The 22,822-nt window shown below is 42.8% G+C and overlaps 1 protein-coding gene across 4 annotated transcripts in view; it reads right to left on the reverse strand.

The window, feature by feature from the left end:
* magi3b (membrane associated guanylate kinase, WW and PDZ domain containing 3b) overlaps positions 1 to 22,822 on the reverse strand; it is a 142,460-nt gene that overhangs the window by 47,701 nt on the left and 71,937 nt on the right. For all 4 annotated transcript variants that reach the window (XM_085777802.1, XM_085777801.1, XM_085777804.1 and 1 more), the window contains exon 2: positions 846 to 962. In XM_085777802.1, coding sequence (XP_085633928.1) covers positions 846 to 962 — 117 coding nt within the window. The remainder of the gene's footprint in view (positions 1 to 845; positions 963 to 22,822) is intronic.

Here is a 22,822-nt window from a genome sequence, read left to right on the forward strand (position 1 = left end):
TTCCCTCAGCTCCTGGAAAGTGACATTTTAGAGATGTGAGGGTTTTTTTTGTCTGCATGGCAAAAAGCAAATTGTAGCCTGCTCATCTACTCCAAATACATCATGGATAATCGCTCCCTTTAGTTATATATGGTGCCGTTTGATGCAGCAATCATGCAGACTATTACATCAGCAGCTGTTTTGCAATGTTATATTCAATTTGAAAAAAGAAAAATAGAGCAATCATTGATCATTTAACATACACAGCTCCCTGCAGTTGCTCTTGGCAGCTCACAGTACCAACCTTTTTATTTACCCACTCCATTTCTGATTTCAGCAAAGAACAATAGTTTGTGACGGCCCGCTGAGCCGAGCGTCAGCGAGGGAAAGCAGAGCAGCAGAGTGATGACACAGGGTTATTTATGGGAAGAATATGACTTTGATCACAGTGTTGATATGGCACGGGAGTAAATAAGTTACATGGAGGTTAGAGAGATGTCCTTGGTCAGATTGCCATGGTGACGGCGTGTGTGTTTCGTGAAGTGTGTGACACACAATTGTGAGACTATGACAATGCGCACGTTCAGTGTGCACGCATTTGTGTTTGCAGGTGCACTGTGTGTGGATACAGTCCCAACACAGCTTAATGGAGCTGAGAACACATTAACGCTGCTTCTCATGGGATGAATTTTCAATACATACAGAACATCCTTGTTCTTCCCATACGGTTCTTCAGGATAAAGAGACACATGCACTGAAAGTAGGTTATTACAGTATGTTCATTCCTGGGTTGCTGTGTGTGCTCACAGGAGCTGCTGAGTGCTGTGAATGAGGAGTTGTGTATGCGGCCCATGTGCTGTACTTACAGGGGATGGTGCGTAGGTAGAGGTTGTCCCTTATGATCTGCTGGAGCTTGTGGTCCAGCGAGCCCTTCTGAAACTGCAGACTGAGGTAGTGGCGCAGGTCCGTGTTCAATACTTTACCTGCAACAACAGAGGCAGAGGCAGGAACGGTCAATAAAAACATTGCGCTGCGGCTCTCTGAAGGGTTTATGGCTAAAAGGAAATCTATCCAAGTGACATGTAGCCTCACAAAGTGATCAATACCACAGGACAGGATCAAACTGATTTTCCGCTTGACCAATCGGTTACCCTATTACAGCACAGATGTTGTAATTTTTTTTTGTATTTTCAGAGACATTAAGTGCTTAATGTCACAAAGTACTCTGCTTTCTGAGAGAGCTTTTCCATAATACCACAATCAATATATTCAGTTAAATTCAGGTTAATACAATCATGTCTTTTATTCCCGTTTAAAGGGAACAAACAATAATATTTCAAGTCTTATAGTAGATAACAGGTCACATGTCACATACAAAATGGGACATACAAGGGATGGGAATGCAGGGTATCAAATTAATGACTGGTCATCGTTTTTTTCACTGCATTGCACATGTATGTAAAGTACAGTATGCAGGACCACCTGCTCTACCCAGCTGGGAGCTTAACCCTTTCAGATTCAAGTCTGATTAAGGAAGGGATTGAGGGATAGGACAAAGGTGAAACAGATTTTTAGTAGTTATCAGGTGTCTTAAAGACATGTCTGTGACATGTTTTGGTCAAAATCCCCCAAGGATCAAACATCACAGCTCTTTTCACCCTTTCTAAACAGCCCTGTTCAGAACGGCTGGTTTCAGTGCCTGGCTCTTTAAATGCAAATGAACCACTGCTTGCCCCGCACCATTGGTATTATGAAAATTCAAAACCTAGTTAGATCACTGGAAGACAACAGCTCGTAAAACCACATGGATTTCAATCTGGAAGCCTGCACATTACAGATTTTTTTTGTCTGTTCTCACATTTTGGGGGCCGGTAGGCAAGACAAACACCCAGATATATGTTAAAGAGAAAGTGATATTTCCATCATATGCCCCCTTTAAACTCTGATCTCCTCCGTGAAATCCACTTCAATCATTAAGGGTAAATAGTAGGTTATACGTACGGAGACATTTGGACCAAAAAAAACAAACTGGACTGAGCTGAATTTGTCGTCATCACTGCCTCCATTCATCTGGAGCAACAAATCTGAAATCCAAATGGCTAAGTGACAGATGATGGATGCCGTGTTCATGCTCAACTGTCTTTACAGTCTCTCACAATTTTACACAAGCCTCAGAAACTTTTCACCAAAGACGTGCAATGCCACAACCTCAGAAGTAAGGCGCCAGACATTTTCATAAGAAAATCTGAAAAGAGTTCGCCTTTGCTCTCAACTCCCAGAAGCCTTTGTAAAAACAAAGGAAGTTCATGCAAAGTTTTATGGCAAAGGAAGACTTCAGATTCGTCATACGCATGCTGGGGAGGGGGGAAAAAAAGTTTCTCTCTGAGAGAACATGATGAGGAGTTTGGAAAACAGGAAGAGATCTTCGGTGTCTGCCTGCCCTCAGCTTCAGTGTGAGCCTCATCTCTTGACAGAAAGGGGAGAGGAGCCTTTGAAACAGTTTGACTACAGAGAAGTAATCACTTTTTTCCCACTTCTCTCCCCTGTTCTCTCTCTTTCTCTCTCTGTTGCACACAAAGACCAAACTCAGCTCAGCACGACTCCTCTCTGCATTGCTGTGAATACCAATCAGCAGGACTAAAGATGAGATCTTGTTACTGTAGATGTACTGTATGTGCTAATACAGAGGAAAGATGTACTTGACTATGGAGGGCTGATAGAATAATGATGAGCTCTGGGAATATTGCAGCATGCTTTCTCAACCCTCAAATCCTCTTTTCCTCCACACCTCGCGACAGAAAACAACACAGGCCATTATTGCGACTGTACAGAGATCCTATTATTTTGTTTTTTTAAAACATTCGCTCTCTGAGTTTTGGAAGCCGTTGTTGACTCGTATCAAAATGCCCCTCATGTCCACAGGCCTCGCTGCCATCTGATGCCGTTTCAGGAGCCGTCATCCCGGCGGGCCTGGCTTTTCAGAATAAAGGTTGCATGTTCTCCGTCTGCCTCTCCAAAGAGAGTTGCATCACAGCTGGTGTAGCAGGCAAACAGACTGAAACCAAGGCCCCTGGACCTTGGTTGGGAAACCAGGGTCCAGTCTGGCAAGACCATCTCAAAACTGCCCCCCAAAATATCCTTTTTTGTTAATGGGGAGATGAGACATGTGCTGTGCTCCATATGTTTCTGAGGGCTTGTGATGTGCTGAAGCATCCAAAGGAGAAATCAATGATGAACAATGAACAACAGTCTTGTTGCCAACTTCTTCTATTAGTCATCCTGCAACTGCACCTTTACAACCATATCTGTGAAAAATAACAGCTGGCTTTTCAGTGCTGCTCAGAAAGTATTGGGCCTCAGCAATTTGCTGCCAATGTGGCAACAGTAATAGTTTTCAATAACAGCAGCAGCACATATAAGTGGAGTGAACACATTTCAAATACATGATGGAAAGTGTATTTCCTCCCATTTTCCTGACATGGATGCATACACTTCAAACTCAGATTACAGGTAGAAGGAGGATTAAATATCAGAGACAGAAAATTATTTAGTTCTCTCTATGATTTTGTTTTTCCCTTTGAATCACCTCCCGAGATGTCTTCCTGCTTTTGATTTCTTCCTGAAGTGTTAGGGTTTTCTTCTTAGCTCTTCTCTGTGTTTGCTTTGAGAGCTCAAGTGGGGTCAGGAATCATTGATGTTGTGGGCCTGTAGAGACAATTGAGACTTTGCTTGCAAAATTGGGCGTAACAAATAAACCTGACTTGACTAGTTTTTGATCTTTCCCTTGTTCTCGAAATCTCCCTGAGTGTGAGCCAATCACATCAAATGCTCCTTCACATACTGAACCCGTAATTGTGGGCTAAAACTTTACATTTGTGATGATGAAACTTGCTCTTTGATGATGAAAGAATGCTAACATCTTCTCACAGCAGTCAAGAGCTTTCTGTAGCTGTAGCTTACACACATGCCCAACACACTGCCAGCAGGCAACAGTCCTCAGCAGCAGATGTGCGTAGCTGCACGGTGAAGCTGCCAGGTGCGGATGTATCTGACTGTAAGACAGCACAGCCAGCACAGTAAACAGGCACTGGATAAATAAAAGAAAAAAAAAAAAACATGCATGCATGCACGCCATCTCACATACACTGCTCTGATGTGCTCATTACAAGTACAGTGCTACAGTGCGGCCTTTGTGGCATCCGGGGTCCTGTCAGAGACTGTTAGTGAGGATGTGGCATCAGAGAAGTCCCTCATTCCTCCTCCCTGCAGATAACACAGCTTTTGTAGCAGGCCTCTTTTTTTTCTGTGACGGGGGTTCAATGGGCTCTATTGTACCCCATCAGCCATTCAGGATGATACTGTACAGCAACTTAACAATAGACATTCATGGAGAAGAATTTGCACCTTTCTTCCCTTTAAAATTATCTTAACATTTACATTACATTTTTTTTGTAGACATCATTTCATTATACTGCAGCGTAAAAAAAGAAATTGGCCCTGAAATCATAAGCTGCATTGACAAGCTTCCTCCTGTGGATGGATCCCTTTAAATTAAGCTGTTGCTTTACACCCAACTAGTATGAAGATCCTCTGCTACTGTATCTTGTCATTTGGCAGCGGGGGATGTGTCAGAAAAGAGCAAGGTCACCTACTTAACAGCACTGTGTTGCCATTTTCACCTGGCATCAGCAGTACGCCTCTTCCAAAACACTGGCAGCTCAGGGAAAATATCTGCACTGACGGTACAGTGCCTGGAAAACAACCCCCCCATGGTGAAGCGACAGCCTGCTAACATCCTCACTTAGGCCAACACCTCGTTCAGAAGCCACAGAATTAGATTAACACTCCGAGCTCGGAGATATAACTCTCACTCACACACTTGCACATGTCATGCATCTGCTTCTAGAGATTTGCTCAAAAGCCAACATGTTAATGCTGTGTTATGAGAAAAACCGTAGACTCGCTGGGAAAAATAATTATGTAAGGCTCAAAAGCATTGTGGCAATGTTCACTACTGAGATCAGTGGAGGGAATAAAAGGAAGGGAGGGAAAAAAAGTACAATTTACTTTAGTGATGTTTGTACGTGCCCTTCTTTTCCCTATAAGAGGGGCCAATGGTTGGACGCGTGCAAGTTAGTTACCAACAAAGAGTGCCCAAGGCGACACACATTTATTATACAATACAACAATACCTCCTTGGCGGGTAGGACACGAAACCACACACAGACACGGTCAAAACTGTATGCCTTTGACCAGCACACCTGGTAGGCTAATTGTCCACGGTTTAAATAACCCCCCGTGACCCGTAGCGCATCATGCAAAAGTTACCAAAATAAAACCCGCCAACATTTAAACAACAAAATAAAAGCGCAAATGGCTCCTACAATGTTCATTTAATAATTTCATCAAGAGCTCACAGAGAGGGTTTAGCTGTAAATTGTTTTATTCATCAAAAAATGATTTCATTATAATGTGATCACTGGGGTGCCAGTTGATGCTTTTTGTGATTGCAATAAGACTGACTAAAACTAAGAAATGCTAAGCTACGCTAACTGGCTGCAGTGTCTTCATATTCACCGTGCAGACAGGAGGATGGTATCAATCACATTGTCTGTTCTACTCCATTGCATTGCATGGGTGTGTAAAGTAAATTCTTCTTTATGTCTTCATCCACACACATTGAACTGTGAGCAAGTGCCTGCTGCCTATTGCGGCACTTCATTCTGAGGCATTCTCCCTGAGGCATGTGGGGCGTCCACTGGGAGGTCATTATCTCTGTTGTCTAACTGTCAGTTCATTAACAGTCCTCTGAACTGGGAATATGTGATCAGGTGTGGAGCTAGTTCCTCCGGAACCCGCTTCAGTGCACTCGGTCATTTCACAGAGAAACCAAAACCACAAATTCTACATGTTTTTGCAACAAAGCCTTTTGCAAAGGCACAGGGTACACATTCATGTATGCTACTGTACGGTAGGAGCGTCTACCACCTCCTTTCTTTCTTCCTCACTAATAAATACACATGGGACTTCCACAGACTTGCTGTTGTGATAACATACTGTACAATATGCTCTAATCAAAACATCTTTACTGGGTAACAAGTGGATCATCAACAAGTAGAGGAGCAGATTTGCCAGATTTTACATTGTAAAAAGAATTTAATTTGCTGCTGCTTTGCCAAGGCATGTCAGTGCTTCCCGGACCTTTACAATTCACCTAAAAGTGAAACTGTCTCCTTTGGTTGAGGTTTGATTGGGTTTAGATGCAAAACATCTTGGTTTTGGGGTTAGGAAAAGGTTGTGGTTCAAGTTACATAACTACGATCGACTGAGAAGCTCTAGTCAAAACAAGGCATCAGCTACACTTTCACTGTTATGTCTCCTGCTTTGCTATATGTTTCTGGTCTTATGCATTCTCTGCATTCTGACACCCCCCCCCCCCCCGGGTGTTTTCTCTCTAATGCTCTGCTTCACCCACATGCCCAGGCAGACAGACGCTATAGCCTCCCGATCCGGCCTTCCTGCTCCATCCATCATGTGATGTATGACAGGTCACCAAGATCCTCCTGGTCAGGTTCTCCTCATGCCCTGTGGCACTCGGTCAAACAGCGGCAGCCCGCTACGGCACCAACACCTACAAGACCTCTGGTTTGGCTCCTCTCATCACTCACCTGTCACCCCAACCCCCACCACCCCTCCCACCATCTCCTCCATCCTGCTCTGACTTTATAGCTTCCTGTGACCATTTTAGGGGACAAAACTGCCTTGGGCACCTTTTATAGTGACAAGTTTACAGCAGAGTATCCACTCAATTTTTCAGACAGCTTTAGGTGAGACTGGGATCAAGGGGCATCTCACTGACTCTGCTGAGGAAAGCAAAGAACGTGAGTGGTGTGCCATAAGCCTGGTTTATAATCTCACACTTCGTGCAGTATAGGCTCCCGTCAGATGAATTCTCTTCACTTCTATAACTGGCATGTGGAGTGTTACTACAGCTGGAGGATTCTGCATTAGAGGAGTGGAGCAACTCGTCTGATCGGCCACTGTGTCTGTTTCCAGTGTGTCTGCTTGGCTACAGAGATACGCAAAGTTAAACAGGCAGTGGTCTCACACGCCCAAACCTCTCTCTACACACTTCATTTCACCTCATTTTAGCAGCGTGCCCGCACAGGGACGCTGGTCTGGCAGCTTAAAAGGATGAAGTAAAAGAGGGAGAGAAAAGGAGCAGCAAGAAGAAAAATTAAAATCGAGCAAGATGATTATATTTGTGTTTTAGATGTCGGCTTGACTTGAGCAAATTAGACTGTTCCAAAGCTTTGTTCAGTCATTTATGAGTGTGTCCCGGTGAGAGACACACAAAGGCAATCGTGCATAGCTAGAAAGGGTGTCTTACTTTCACCTTTAATTACAATATTATTCCACAGACTTTATAAGCATTTAGGAGTGATGATAAGACACAATGCTAATCTATAGTTAAATTAAAATCAAACATTTCTAAAAGGGAAATTAATATTTATCCTCTTTCATCATAGCTGATATCCTCTTCTATCAACACTAGAGGACACATATGCTTTTAGTCCCATGACAATAACGACTACAAATATTCCCTCGTATGATCACATTTTCAGCCCAGTGATCTCACAAGTACATGGAGAGACATCTGCCTCGACATTAAAGTTAACTAACCATATGTTCTCTTCCCCTCTTCCCTCCACCCTCCTCCCCTCTGTCCATCACCATACAGGAGATGGAGGGATGACCTTCCTCCTTCCTGTAAAGTAAAGGCAAGATCAGCAGAACTGGAGAGGAGGGGGGGCGGGGGTTGCAAATTAACAGCAGCATCAACAGTAGGAGTGCCAGAGCTGCCGTGATAATGTCACAGGGAGAAGGGGAGAAGTCCTGGTCCCAGAGAGACAGAAGGATGGGGGGGTTACAGTTGGAGAGATGGTGAGAGAAAGGAGGAGCGTTGCTGCAGGTGCTGAGTCATGTCGTTGCTCCTTATTGTGCTGTTTTTGCGTACCTTTGCTTTTTTGTTTCTTCACTTCTAGATCTCTCTTTTTGCTGTCTCATAGCGCTGTCCGGCCTCTCTCCGTTTCACATGTCGTCTTCTACTCTGTCTTTAATGAGCAGTCTATGACCCATGCCTCTGTTCTATCATTAATGTGGCCTGTGCAGAATGAGACAGCTGCAGAATGAGCTCAAACACACACTTAACATCCCATGTGGGTCCTCACTTAGCATCTGGCTGAGACAACATGTGTGCAAAACCCCATAATAACAGCGCATTTATCCATCCAGTCAAAGTTTGAACCACATTGACAGAGGACATTTAAATGCTGTCTCACTGTGTGTGTGAATGTAACAGTTACAAACACCTCCCGTCACTCATCAACAGCCATGCCAGCAGCTCTGTGAGCCTGAAGCAGGAATTTGGCCCAAAGCACAGCTTTGCTTTAAAGATACATTGTGTAGGAATCACCCCATCTAGCGGTGCGGTTGCATATTTGAACGTATTCTTGATGTTGCATTCACGTGAAATCGGGCAGACGTCAGACAAACAACAGACGCTGCATGTAACAGGATAAACAAGCGTCTATGTAAACAAGTGGTCCGCCAGCACAAAGCAAAACAATACAGGCATGACAATATGTTGTCATGGTGACGTCGTATTGTTTACCTGACCCACGTTTTACCGTCTTTCTCTGGTCGAGTAAAATGACATCCGGTTGGTTTGCCGATGCCGCCATTCAGGTGTCTGACTGCACCTGAATGCAACATCAGTGCCTCCGTCCTTCCTCACACTACACAGTGGTGACAGTTTTAACAGGCGCTACCTCGAAAACTTTCTCCCTGAGCCGACAGTGCGTCGCCCACTTATGTATTTGTAACGACTTGTAACAACTCATTCTAAGGTACGAGAAAGCTTTCATTTGTATGCAGTGTGATTCAACTTCAGTGAAATACGTATTTATGAAAGCAGTATTTGATTTCTGATAATAAAAAGCCAAATAAGTTACATACTGGGGCTTTAAGCTAACTGCTAAGATTAGGCTGAATGCTAACACAAACATTACACTGCAACGTTGTCACGATGCATTTGCACACTGATCTTAGAAGGTACAATACTTAGCTAACTGCATTCACTCACTTAATGTGGCAACATAGCACGTCACCATGCTAATTAGCGGATTAAAACTTCTTGGTATCCTCTCGACCTCGAATGTCTGGATTTCATGGATCATCAAATAATCACCCTGTGTCTATAGCTAAAAAGTTCAACTTCAGCACTGACTGAGTTGTTAGACATGCAAACACCTCCATTTACTCCTTCTTGATTGACATTGAGATGAGCTTTTTGATATTTTGAATATGACTGACATTTGATCGATATGCATCAGAAGCTGTTTTTTACCCTGTCAAAAAATCTGCCCGTCTTGTGCTTTTTATGGTGTGTTTTCTGAATAAATCTAGTTCAACTGAATCTAGCCTGTCAGACGGTAAATCTTAGTATATCTTGTTAAAATGAATCCAGACAGCTTCGCTAGAATCAGAGCACTTAGCTGTAGCAGGTTTTTCCCTTTGGTCATGTGCATCCTTCCTCATCTCTGTGCCACTCTGTATCTCCGAAACACACTGGTGTAACTGACGTGCATTTCTTATTCACTCCCCCCCTTTTCCCCATTCTTACCTGTTTCACACGCAAAACTACATCTGGCATAAATGCATGAAAACACAGTTTCTGCTACAAAGAAATGAGTTTTCAGGATATATCTAAAAACACAAGTGTGTTGTTCTGCTCTTGTGGGAGGGTCCATCTAATCCCAGCTTGTTGTCAAATCATGTCTCCATAAAAGTGAAGTCATGTTTTTTTTGTGGAGCAAGAACTCGGCCAGACGTATTCAATTATTGAGAGAACAGTAAGAGCGGGAATGTATTAGCCACTGAAATGAGGTGGAAGCCAACCAACATGCTCAGGCAGTCGGGAACATGAGACAAAAGCCTGGTTCCTAATCTCTCACCACCACTTACATCCGCCTCAGACCTAATGGCACAGTCTGTTTTTCTCTTCAACATGTCACACCAAGGTACCGTAAACACAACTACCTCACAGTGTTTCACGCTGGCAAACACGTTAGAAGGCACTCGGCGGCGAGAAAAACCTGAATTGGGCTCCACCAAGGGCCGCTTCAAATACTGTTTACTTACCAGTGCAGAACGATTTCTGTGCATTATTGCAACTACTGAGCTCATCGGGCATTCCTTTTGATGTTTAATGAGTCTACAATGAGTAAAAAAAGGGATGAGTCATCCTTAACCCAAGATGGCTGTGGAGCGCTGTAGACTGCGGTTTTACCATTAATCCTGTGAGCCATCAGGGAATGACGAGAGAAATATGAGCTATCACATCATCTTCCTCAATGGCGGGAGATAGGAAACTACAAAGTGCTCGTTAATGTGGGCCATCGCAGAGCAGAGGACAGCAATCACGGAAATCTCTGGCTCAGTGTTTTCTGTTTCCCTCTCTGTGAGGCGTTTAAGTGACTGACAGATTGTCAGAGGAGGATCATGTTATTAATTCAACCACACGCACACCCAGCCAAAGATAAGCTTGAAATAGAACCGTAATTGTTGCTGTGGTGATTAGATGTGCTAACCTCGCTGTATTCACACAGCAGCCGCCTTGCCAGATCCTGCAGAGGAATGGAGAAAGCGAGCGAGACAGTGTGTGTGTGTGTGTGTGTGTGTGTGTGTGAGCTAGAGCAGAGAGAGAGGGAGAGAGAGTGAATGTGTGTGTGTCACTCTACAGTATCCTCTGTTCTGAACGTCATTACAGTGTGCTATCATTAAAAGTAACTTGCCAAGGTCTGGACTGAAGGACAAGTCAATCGGGATGTGTTTGCTGTCAAACAAAGACTCGGCAGTGAACAAAAGGTGCAGCTCACCGCCTAATTTTAATCTCCAGGCTAAGACTCCTCTTTTATCATCAAGGCTTCTTGTGGAAGGTGAAGGTCGTCATTTCCGTGCCGCCTGAAATGCCAGTCCATCGCCTCCAATACCATGCATTTCACTGTTGAGTGAGCAAAGAGCATCCTGAGGGCAACGGGGCATCTTATGAAAGTGCATTGTGCTAAGGGAGCATGATGGACACATACGTTTCACTTCTTACTGACTCACATACACACACGCACACACACATACACACACACACACACTCATCCAAGTACAGCATCCAGGCAGTTACAGTGACTGCATGCACTGCTCTTGGTTTATGTTTCATTGTACAGATAGTTTTGAAAGAGAAAACATATTCTCTACGAGTTATATACGAGTGACATTTAGTTAAATATCATATCATACTCTATCAGATATTTAGAATTTTAGTGAATCTAGGGTCAGCTTTGGTAAAAGAACTTTGTTTTGTTTTTTTGTATTTTTAAACCAGTATGCATTGCTGCTAGTTAGCATAATCTTCATCCTGTTCTCTGCAGCAGAGCACAAACGGCATCAGAGCTCATAACCAAGAAGTTGCCTGGACTGTTCTTGCAGCTCACACCACCCAAGATGATGCATCGCCAACTGTTATGAGACGCTGGCTCCAAATTAATGACTTCCAGTCAATATAGTTCTCAGTCTGAACATGCAGTCAGATGTGATTGTTTAACGCTTTGGATAGCACACACAAAAAAACATCTATTCACATTGATCATATTGACTATTTCAAAACTTTGGCAAAGAAAACTAAAAATATGTGATGAGCTAAATAGCACTAATACACCAAACAACTTTTCAAGCTATTTCATCATTGCAGGCAAACTTCCAGTGTTGGAATAAAATCATGAAAGTTTGGCTGGAGTTTCTGTGAACTTCCAGCATCTTTTTAAATGTCCACCAGGGGCATGATGAGAAATCACTTCCAAAGGAATCTAGTCATAGTTTTGCAAATAATGAGCCCAAATAATGACCCTGCATGATACCTCGGTTTTTACCTTGGTGTGAGACTAAAAACTCAAACTCTTTTAACTTTTCAAAGTTATTAGTATGTGGTCGGCAAAAGGGCAAGAAAGAAAATGGATTTTTTTGGGGGGTATTTAAAGGGAACTGATTCTTAAATTCTCATCTGTTTCAGTGAATGATCTCAAATGTCTTTACAGCCTCTGGGAGAATGACCAAATGTTTTCAATCACTCAGCGGCATGTTAGACTCGCTATAGAACTGGTTTGTGATCATGCTGTGCCCATTAGGTATTGACTGACCAGTAGCTGTTTCTTTTATCTCACGAAAAAGTCATTTATAATCATTATTAGTTTGCAATCTCCCGACGTCAACTCGCACCCACCAGCACAGACTTGTTTTCATTTCAATACGACAAGCACTACAGCACATTTAGATTACAGCAAAGTCAGAAAATCGATCCCATTGCGAGGACCACACCTCCAGGTTGAGAACCACAACTCGAGAAGAGCAAAGTGTAGTGTAGATCATAGCAATGCACCAAGTATTCAGTGTTTTTCTATCTTGATATGACAGCAATATCCAACTTCATACAGGAGACCATCATCTTTCTGTGTAGAAGTTTTCAGGATTAAACCAAACTCATTTTATGCTTAAGAAAAGGTTTCATTTGATATGCAGACCAGTAGATGAGCCAGAACATCTGTACATTGATGTTTGACAGGTGTGTTGGTGCAGTGTACTGTACAGTGTGGCTGAAGGGGCACTGGGGTGAGAAGAGCATGATGAGATATCCCGACGATAATGATGGCAATTCCAATAACTTGCCTGGCTCGCTGCACAGCCACTCGCTCACTGTGCAGAATCTTAATCCTGAGCTCTAATCCTGCTGACTGAGAGGACCCAGAGAGCCATTTATAACAATGCAAGTAATGAAGAAGACAGCACCAAATACATCCCTGTGGTGTTTATGACAGGACACCCAGATTACATCAGCTTTGACTCTGGGATAATAACTGATGTGGAACACAGCTATACAGCTATAGATTTATGCTATAAGGTGTCTCTGCATCAATGTGTGCTTCATGTACACCAAGTACTTTGAAGACTGATTCCAGTCTCAGCCCTCAAAAGAAAATGTGGTGATGCATTTGTCTAAACCTTGACCACCTGCACTGTGAATGGCTGAACGATGCATCAGCCAAGATATTACACAAACAGGAGTGGAGATGAGACAAAGACATTTCATCACAGGTTAAAGCAACAACAACAACAAAAATAAAACACAAAACAGCCTGTGCTGATTAGACTGTGGAGGTATGTTTGTGCATCTGCAGTCGGGGATTAACTGCTCACCCCCTCCATGAGGCCATATTGGCTGTAACTACCGTTTACAGCTGTTGAGTCTGCAGGGAAACAGTGGGAATGTGCTGCGCTCCTAATTGGCAAAAGGCTGAGGGAGTTTGAGGGATGGCAGGATTTGGCTGTTGAGGGACACAGGCTCTGTTGGTGGCTCTGAAAACATAGTTTGTGAGAACTAAGAGGCAGCCACACAGCTGCCAGACTACCTCCAGTCTCGCAGCCAGAAATATTGCTGTGTACATAATGTATGAATTTATGTATGTATGCAGTTTGGGCACAGCTTAACTACAGTATATTCCCCAGTGACTGGGCAAAAATAGTGAGTCTGAAGAGGCATTTAAGATACAGTCAGGATGGAGCTGGGTAAGAGACCTAAATACCTGTAGTCCATTGGTATTGACTGAAATGTCTACAGCATTGTGTATTGAAAACCGTCACCACCTGCTCAAAACTGGTTCAAAAGCTTTCTACGTTTCCCCCCCCCCCCCCCATATTCGCTGAACAGTCTGTTCAAGAATTAAATCAGTGTTTAGCATTGAGGTACATTTGGTTTCAGCACAACTGTTTTTCGAGGGGAACGAGGCTTAGAGAAAAAATAAACATCTTTTTCCTTTTGAAGGTAAGACTGAACAAAAATCATGAAAGTTTAAGCATGTGTACTGAAACTCACATTATCATTATCCAATACATTGTGAATCTCCAAAATATTAACTTTTCATGGAATAACCTTGCTCTAAGTATTTTTTTTTTTTTGTAGCTCTAGACATAAAAGAAATGTCTGAACCCAAGAAATAGTTTTTAATCTTTCTGTGCATCCACAGCTTTGTATAGTGTTTTGGTTTTATATAGCTGCATCTCTGAGATTTCTGCCTCCACTGCAATACAATGGAGGTTAAACTAATTTTATTTGTGGCCTACTGAGATGTATATTTCATAATGTGCATACAGTGTGTTGCAGTTATTTTGGATTATTAACAATTCTTGCTGAGAGAAGCTTTTCCTTCAACAGGGATAAAGATGGTGTTTTCAAATAGCTTATTTTAACCAGCCCACTCTATAAAGACAAAAGCAGCAAATAAATAAACACCTGAGAAGGTGAAACCTGCGGACTCATGCATTTTTCTTTTCAAAATGACTAAAATGACTAATGAGCTCCAATGAAAACCAAAGAAGTCAACAGACATCTGCAAACTGAAGCCAGATATCTCCACAGGTGAGGATGTAGTCTTGGCCATTTGGGCATTTGGAGACAGACATGAAGGGTAAGGTTTGACAGGACTGTGGCTTAGGGGACAGTTAGATCAAGACAGAGGAAGGAATATGAGTCAGCACAGCCTGGAGTTGAAAGCAAGACAAGGTAACATGTGAGGAGAAGCCGTCGTTTGTGGCTGGGGATGTTGACAGTCCCCATGACGACCCCATGACAACCTGCTCAGGTGTGTGCTGTGACCTGTTAATGATTTGACATAGTTTGTTTACAACAAAGGCTAAGAGACTGTACGTGAGTATAGACACTGAGTTCATAACCCAATCCCAACAAGCTCAGAATGACAAATACTTCTTCTCTCTAAATGAGAGATAAAGATGTTTGGGACAAATTATTTTACAAAACATCAACAACTTTATTATCAAAAATAAGAACGACAATGGTGATCAATATCAACTTTCACAGGAGATAACAGAAATGTGAAATAAACGTAAAACCAAAGCCACTAAAAATGTATTACTGCATTTACATTTACAGTACAGCACTACAAAATGTCTTGGCACGTCTACTCTTCTAGAGTTGCATTTCCATAAGCTCTTAAAATGTTAATTATTTTGCAAATTAAAACTAATTTGAAAGAAATATCTTAGTTTCTTTCCTTCCCCTTGTTTTCAGTTAATATCTATACTGCAACAGAGAATAAATACATATAGCCTAAATGTATGTTTATATTTATGGATTCAAGTGCATACAAATCCCTTCACAAAGCACAGAGGAGGCAGCTTGCAGCAGTGGTCTGTGATGTAGAAACAATGTGTTTTCATAACCTCTATAAACCAGTGGCTGTGCACAAGACACCGGAATCTATTTTTTTTCTCCCCCATTTGCACATGGCCCAGTTCAAAAAGCATGCAAATCCATCGCAGTCTGAATCCCTTCTCCGTAGTCAACAGTGAAATCTGCGACAGATACACTGATTCCAGAAGACAGACAACCTCAGGTATGTGTGTGGAATTGAAAGCTGCGAGGGGAAAAAAAGGAAAGAGAGACCACATCTTTCCTGCAGACAAATTATGTAACAGACAGACCATGGTATCCAGACCCGAGGAGTCAAACCTGAAAGGCATTTCAGGCTAGATGTCTGCTGAGCGAGTGGATCATCAAGTGATGAATCTCTGGAGACGTGGAGTAAGGATGTTTTGGGGGCTGCCATTTTTACAGACAGCAACCTCTACCTCAGCAGGGATGCAAGCCAAATGTGGCAAACACACAAACACACGCTGAATGCAACTACTGTACATCTGCATATAAAACCAACATGAATATGTTATGAATGCAGCAGAATGCATACCCATGTGCATTTACTAAAGAATCTCAGCACAAGCAAAACGGATTAAAATTTTCAGACACAGCTCTTTTCTACTGTTTATTTATTTGGATCTACATTAGTTGTTACTTTGGCACTCCAACTGGAGTCCATATTTTAAAAAATAAACAGCAATTATCAGCAAATCTGCTTCCTGCTACATTACAGTATATCCACTACAGCCACAGCATCTTCACCTGTTACAAATCAACTGTATAACTTCATCTTACAACACAATTCAATTCTAACAAAAACAATTAATAAAGAAAATAATGAACATAAGAAGATCAATTCATAGTTGATATGTTTTTAAGTTTACATTCACACTGACTTCACAGCTTCATCCCTTTGCACAACGTAGAAACATGTAGAAAGATGTAGAAACAGGCACACAAACTGTTCCTGTACACCAGCAGTGGCAAACACAGGTCAGGCAGGAAATCCTCGCTCCTGATTTGCTCCATACCTTAGACCTTTCCAATAATCACAGGCAGACAAGTGCTCGACACCCAGGATGATCACTGCTCTAATCCCCATACTCATGTGGGGTAAAGCTACCATTGTTGCTGTAGAGTAATTGCTCTGCATAGTAATTATCCTTCATAAACACTGCTGCTATGTGCCCCCCTGAAAAAAAGCTAAAGCTGTAATTATTCCTTTTGAAAGGGAATTTTTCATTGCCTTCAATGAAACCACTTAGTGGATGGTAACTTTTAAGGTTTTGCAGTTGTGTAATGAGGGGATATTCTTGTTAAATGGAGCCTTGGCAGGCTTTCCTTTCAAAGGCTGGTATTGGTTGGAGTGTGAGGGAGAAAGAGGAAGAGACAGAGGAAGAGAGGATACGAGGGTGGGAGGGATGGCTGTAGGCAAGGAAGTGGAAAGGTTATTGTCATCTCAAGGTTATGTTGTATCCTATCCACCTGAGAAGCTTCATTGACCACACTGCTCTTCATGGGCTATAAACAACAAACTAACAATTGCCTGCTGGCCACACACACACGCATGCGCACACACACGCACACACCTGTATTTACACACTAATTCCTCCCTCTAATGTGTTCTGCAGCATATCTCCGCGGTGTCAGCATGATGCATGCTGACACCTCTGTATAAATTATGAAAGCATAGACCAAATCAGGCATTAGTCTCTGTCTAGCGCGAACAAAAGCACACTGGGGCCACCTTCAAGCAATCCAATGTTGAATTAAAAAGCGAGGATAAATCAAGCTGTCAAAGATTTTGCATCGACCTGCAAACTGCCAGATTAAAATAGTCTCTGTGGCTTCAAAAGCTTTGCCAATAGTCTGTAGACAGCTCTGCCACCCACTCTCAGTGGTTAAACAGCACCACACCAATTGCCACAACCCACCAATCCACCTATACATAGAGCGCAACTCCCCAAATCAATTAGAGCTGAATTATGCCGTTTGAGGACGCTTATTTATCTCAACCAATATCCACAAGGAAAGACCATAAGGGGTTTTGGAGGACAATGATTAATTTAATCAAGTGTGAGTGAACTTTCTCCAAAAATCATGCTGCTCCGACAGATAATCCGCTTTCCCTGAAACGTTTCCAACAGGATTAGCCCCCGAGGGAAGCCTGGATGCGTTTTACAGGGGAGAAAGAGAGAGCGAGGCAGCGAGAGAAAGCAAGAGAGAGAGAGAGAGATAAATGAAAGAGAGAAGGAGAGAGAGGGTGATGAGACTGGAGATAGAGATAGATAAAGTCAGAGCAATAGATGGATGGAGAGGATGGAGGGATGCAGAATAGAGGGAAAGGTTGGATAATAAGATACAGGGGGCACAGAAAGACATGGTTAGAAACAGGGAAAAAAATACTGTGGATTTATAACTAGATAGATTTATAAAGAGTTGAACAAGAGATAGAGTGAGAGAGATGAAGAAGGGAGAGGGGATGGATGGAGGTACACAGACAACAGGAAAGTATATGCATTAAAAATGTTGGTGTGGGTCAAAGAGGTCATGGGTGGATGAAAAAATAACAATATAATAAATAATTTTCCCAAAGCACAAAGACAGTGTTTCTGCTATATAGCTATATAATCTGCAGCGCCACTGCATCTTGGCAGAGATGTCGGCCCGCTGTGGACCGAGGTCAAAGTGGCCTACATGACCTGCTATCCTACTGCATACACCAGTGAAAACTGCTAAGTGACAGTGAAATATTTGCGAAGAGGTGACACAGGTTCAGTAAGCTCTGATACTAATAGTTGTTTGCAATCCCAGTGTAGAAAACAGCATCTGCAGCATCTCGCCTTTTATCCAGTGCTGAGCCCTGTGCTTGCAGTATGTACTTAATTGCTCAACTTAGCAAAAAGTGAGCATGAAGCCCTGGGTAAAATAAACTAGTTAGTTTTAAGTTAGATAATTCATTTGATGTTGCTGATGCTACTGAAAAACGTAGGCTAATGTAGGAAACAAATGCACGTTACAGACTACTATGGCTATGCTGCTTTGGAAAATGTGCCTTGAATGCAGTTTTGTGTTTTGGTGTATTCAATTTGAACATTATCAATTCAGTTCTGGGAAATTTAATATCCAGATGTCAGCAATGCTGGTTACTGATTGGATCCTGATTATCCAACCACAGTCATGTTATGACGGGTCTGAAGGGAATAAATCTATGTTGAATTGAAAATAGTTTACATGGCTTCAAAATTCCTCAAAAGTTGACAATAAGAAAACTTAAGTTCTTCATTATTATGCCCCACTGAAAACCCAGAAACTGTGAAAAGAGATGAAGCCATTACTGAATAATATTCCAAAATGTTCCACTGTAGTGGGCAAATATTCCCACAGTGCTCGGAGGCAAATGATCTTCAATAATAATAATACAAAAGAAGTTAACACACGGAGCATAAATCTGAATTGTGGATCAAAGCTGAACTAAAAAGAAGGAAAGAAGGGTGGACTTGAGCTCAGCTGCTTCAGAAACGGTACAAGGTGTTTCGACTGCCAACAACAAACCGTACGGATGGAGGTTTTGCTGAATTTAAGAGTTCTGAATTGCATTACAATCTCAAGAGTCTCTCAAGGCACTCGCAGCTCTCCAAAGTCCCCCCCTGGCCTGATAATTCAACTTCCTATTTAAAATCTATGTTGTGCCAAGCTCGAGGTTACAACTGCCAACGGGGCGGCGCTGAGCCGCGCTGAAAGCTGTAGCCTTTGATTAAGCTCCTCTATTCCAAGCCTAATGCCGTGGCCTTGAATTATTCACCGAGTTGGTGGAGAGGGGTTGTGCATGCTACAAGCTTGCTAAGTGTGTTAGCCTAAAAAAACATAATGCAATAAAGCTCATCCATGCATAATGGATGGGGGACTGAGGCTGGGCCCTCTCTGTCGTGGGAAGACAGAATTAGAGAGAGGGGATCAGAGGACGGCAGCTCAATGCCAGTGTTGCCAAATCACCGTCCTCCCATGCCAGGGCACTCTGCGGCCACAACCCCTCCTCTTCTATCTGCCGCTTTCTCTTTCCATCCATCCAGCAGCGCTTTAGCACAGCTTCTTTCAATTTCAAGGGAAATGACAAGTGGAGGACATCACTACATAAAGAATTAGAAAGTCAACAAGGGTCACAGAGGAATTAATTCAGCAGGAGAAAGTAGTTTTTTTGAGTTCCTTTGATTTATTCAGGCACCTTAAGCCGTATCATAATGAATTTCACTGGGTATAATAATTCTAATACACTAGGATAATGATCTCTGTGTCACATGATTGCATGTGGTGTATTGTGTAATCAACACCACTCTGGTTTTAGCATGCCAGCACCGCTCTCCCTCTCTGCAATTAAGGAGCTGATTGTCCCTGGGGTGCTGCATGTCACACAGGCTCATTTATCACTTCCTCATGTAGCATCGCTTTAAAAGTCCAATTCACAACTTCAGGATCCATCATACTCACTGTGAAGGCTTCACAGGTCTAAAATATTCAAGGTTACACTGCCAGGAAGAGGAGATCTGATGTGTGCTTCCAATTCAGCCTCCGTATTGGTATTTCTGGTGTGTGGGATTCAAAACCACAACATTATCACGACTGATATGACTAATAGTGCTTAAACTCAAGGCTCTACTGTTCATTTCAGCTTATAATTTTTGCTTCACGGTGTAAAGTGAGCTGACCAGAGATAGTAATGATAATGGTGGACACCAGGCTGAAAAGCTCAGGCCCTGCCAAGGCAACACGCCAAACGGGCAAGGAGCTCGCTCCAAAATGAAAAGCCACACTGAGGGTTTGCGATTACTGAAGAGTAGGATGGAAATGAAGGGTGTTGCAGAGTTTGCATTTTTTCCTTTAGTTCTGTTGAGCTTAGCGAGGAGCGCAGTGTGATCTTGCAAAGGTTGAAGGAGTGTGTGATTTGCATCTTGTTGAGCTTGTAGAGGAGGCAGTGTGCTGTGTTAATAAGCCAGGAAAGGCTGTATACAGTATCACTTAACTTGCTCTTCACATACTTTATTTCACTTAAAATCATTTGACTCGGCTTCCAGCTGTGGTGCAGTTGCAAGTGCTGCTCAGTGATATGTAAATGTTTTTCATATGCAAGATGCGTATCCTCAAAATGGGAATGCCCTTTTTCAACTTGATTCCTATAGCAAAACTGATGAGAAAGAATAAATATGAAATGGTCTTGAGAGTTATTTTCCCTCAGCGAAAAAGTCGCCCCTCCAGCCAGAAGGTCAGCTAGAAAAAGAGAATTTTATGTGTGCAGACAGTGTGTAAATAAACTGCTAAAACCAAGTAGCATGCTGTTAAGCATGCATAAGCCCTTTGAATTAGTCCTCCTGATCTGCCTTGGATGACAGCCGTTTGCACAGGCAGAATACGATATGAGAGCATATCAACACAACACAGACTGTTCCCTTATGTCAACTCTTCCTCTCTAGACAAAACCCAACTTTGGCATTATTCACTCATTAGTCCACACCGCCAAAAACAGGGAACTCCGACGTGGAACAAAGATGGTTTGCTGAGCTGTGCCGGGCCGTGCCATGCCGTGCCGCACGGCTGAACGATTTCTGAGCATTGTTCAGGGTGGAGTGATGATCTGCTGTTATCAAGACATCCAGCCCCTTCACTATTTGTCTTTGGTGTTAAAACACTAAATTTCCTCAGAGACACTTCAGAGATTTTCCACTCTGCCCCTTCTCTCCACCAGGCGACAGCATGCAAATGGCTTCGGGATTCATTAGACACTGCATCTCATAAACCAGGCCCCTGTCTTTTTACAGTTGACTTAGCATTGATGGCGCGGCATTAACAACATCCAGTAAACCCCCTTATAAATATAAAACAAGAGGGGAAAGTGGTGGCAGATAGTAAACCACAGCGGTGCTACTGTTAAAGTCAAATATCCAGACTTTCTTCTTCCTCTGTTTTCACCAGGGTAATAAATAAAACAGATCATTGGCACTTGAACTTGTATTACCCTGCAGTGGTTCCAAACAACAAACACAGACTAGCTTACAATGAAATCAAATGAGTCAGAGATGAGTGTCCCCGAGTGGAGACAGTACTTTGTTGGACTGAAGCGTCTCTCGGCGCTCTTGCGGTGAGGCCGGGGGGGTGGAGGTAGGGATAGAGTTCAGAGCAAAGACCACCCATGTTTTCACCCACTGTGGTGCTGATGCTGGCAGACAGATAAGGGTTGCCACGGGGCCAGATGTGTGTCACTAACACTTGTGTGGGTTCAGTATGGGAAGCTGGTACAAGATGCTGGTGTGGAGCTGAAAAGGATTAGGCTCTGTCTTTGAGTGTTTGTACGTTTGTGCAGTATACCCCCATCTCCATGCTTTCATGCACCGCGCGCGCGTGTGTGCACATGTGCCCTTTACATGTCAGCGTCCTCATGACTGTGTGTGTAAATCATGGGCTGCTACAGGGCCATGACACAGCCTGTCATCTTGCCACAGCAAGAGTCCGGCTGCCCTGAGAAAATAGCTGTGAGAGAAGAAACAAGATGTCATGGTTTGGAAAATATTTACTCCCTGCAATATCATTCAGATGCAGATGCAGAGGGGAAAAGCGGTGTTTGTTGTTTCAACTTCCTCTGTGCCTTGTGTTTTAATCATTTTAAAAAGACTGACACCGTGCAGCATGTCAGGAGTGAGGCGTAATTAAAGTATATCTTGAGTGGTGATCCATTAAAATGATAGCAGGCAATCTTGCAGCCAGCAGGTGCTGTGGTCAAAGCAATTGACCCCAGATTACTGAGGTGTGATACAGCAAGGGTCTGACAGCCTGCTGGAGAAAGAGAAAGGTCCCCAGCAGAGACAGACTGTCATCCTGTTACTGTTTACTGTGTTCATTAAAAAAAAAGGTCTCTCTTCACGGTCTGTTGGTGATAAAGCAACATGGGAGACAAGATGTGTGCATCTCTGTGTGTGTGTGTCGTGTGAAGGGGCATGACTGGGCAAAGACAAAGAGTGAAAACAAATGTGAGGAGAAGACTTGTTTATTCTCACGCTGTGTCATCATCTGTGAGCGTGCGTGCATGAGAAAGATGCAGACATGGAAACAGACAGTCAGAGATGCTCGGAGCATGAGCACAGCGGAGGGGTTTGGCCATGAACTGAACTGATTTTATATATCTTGTATTTATCGATTTGCTAAATTTCCCTCCAATTGTGAAATTGTATTGTGTCAATCTTCTCTTTTTGCAAACACATGTTCCATTCAGGGTTTCTCACAACACCGCATGCCTCAAAAAATCCTCATGAATACCCAACCAAAAATGTTTTCTTCAATATTTCACAACAGGAATGGAAGAAACGAAAAGTCCTGAATCAAATGAATGTATCAGTGCAGTGAGATACGAACAGATTGAGAACCTGCTCATCAATACATTGCTCCATAGCTCCACTAACGAGTGAAAAACTCCACAGGGCACCTTTAAATATACATAGACATAGCTGCCATGTTTTAAACAAGTTTTTACTCCAG

This window comes from Trachurus japonicus, chromosome 5, assembly GCF_045865225.1.
Source record: "Trachurus japonicus isolate A0001 chromosome 5, Traja_1.0".
In the NCBI taxonomy this organism is placed as follows: domain Eukaryota; kingdom Metazoa; phylum Chordata; class Actinopteri; order Carangiformes; family Carangidae; genus Trachurus; species Trachurus japonicus.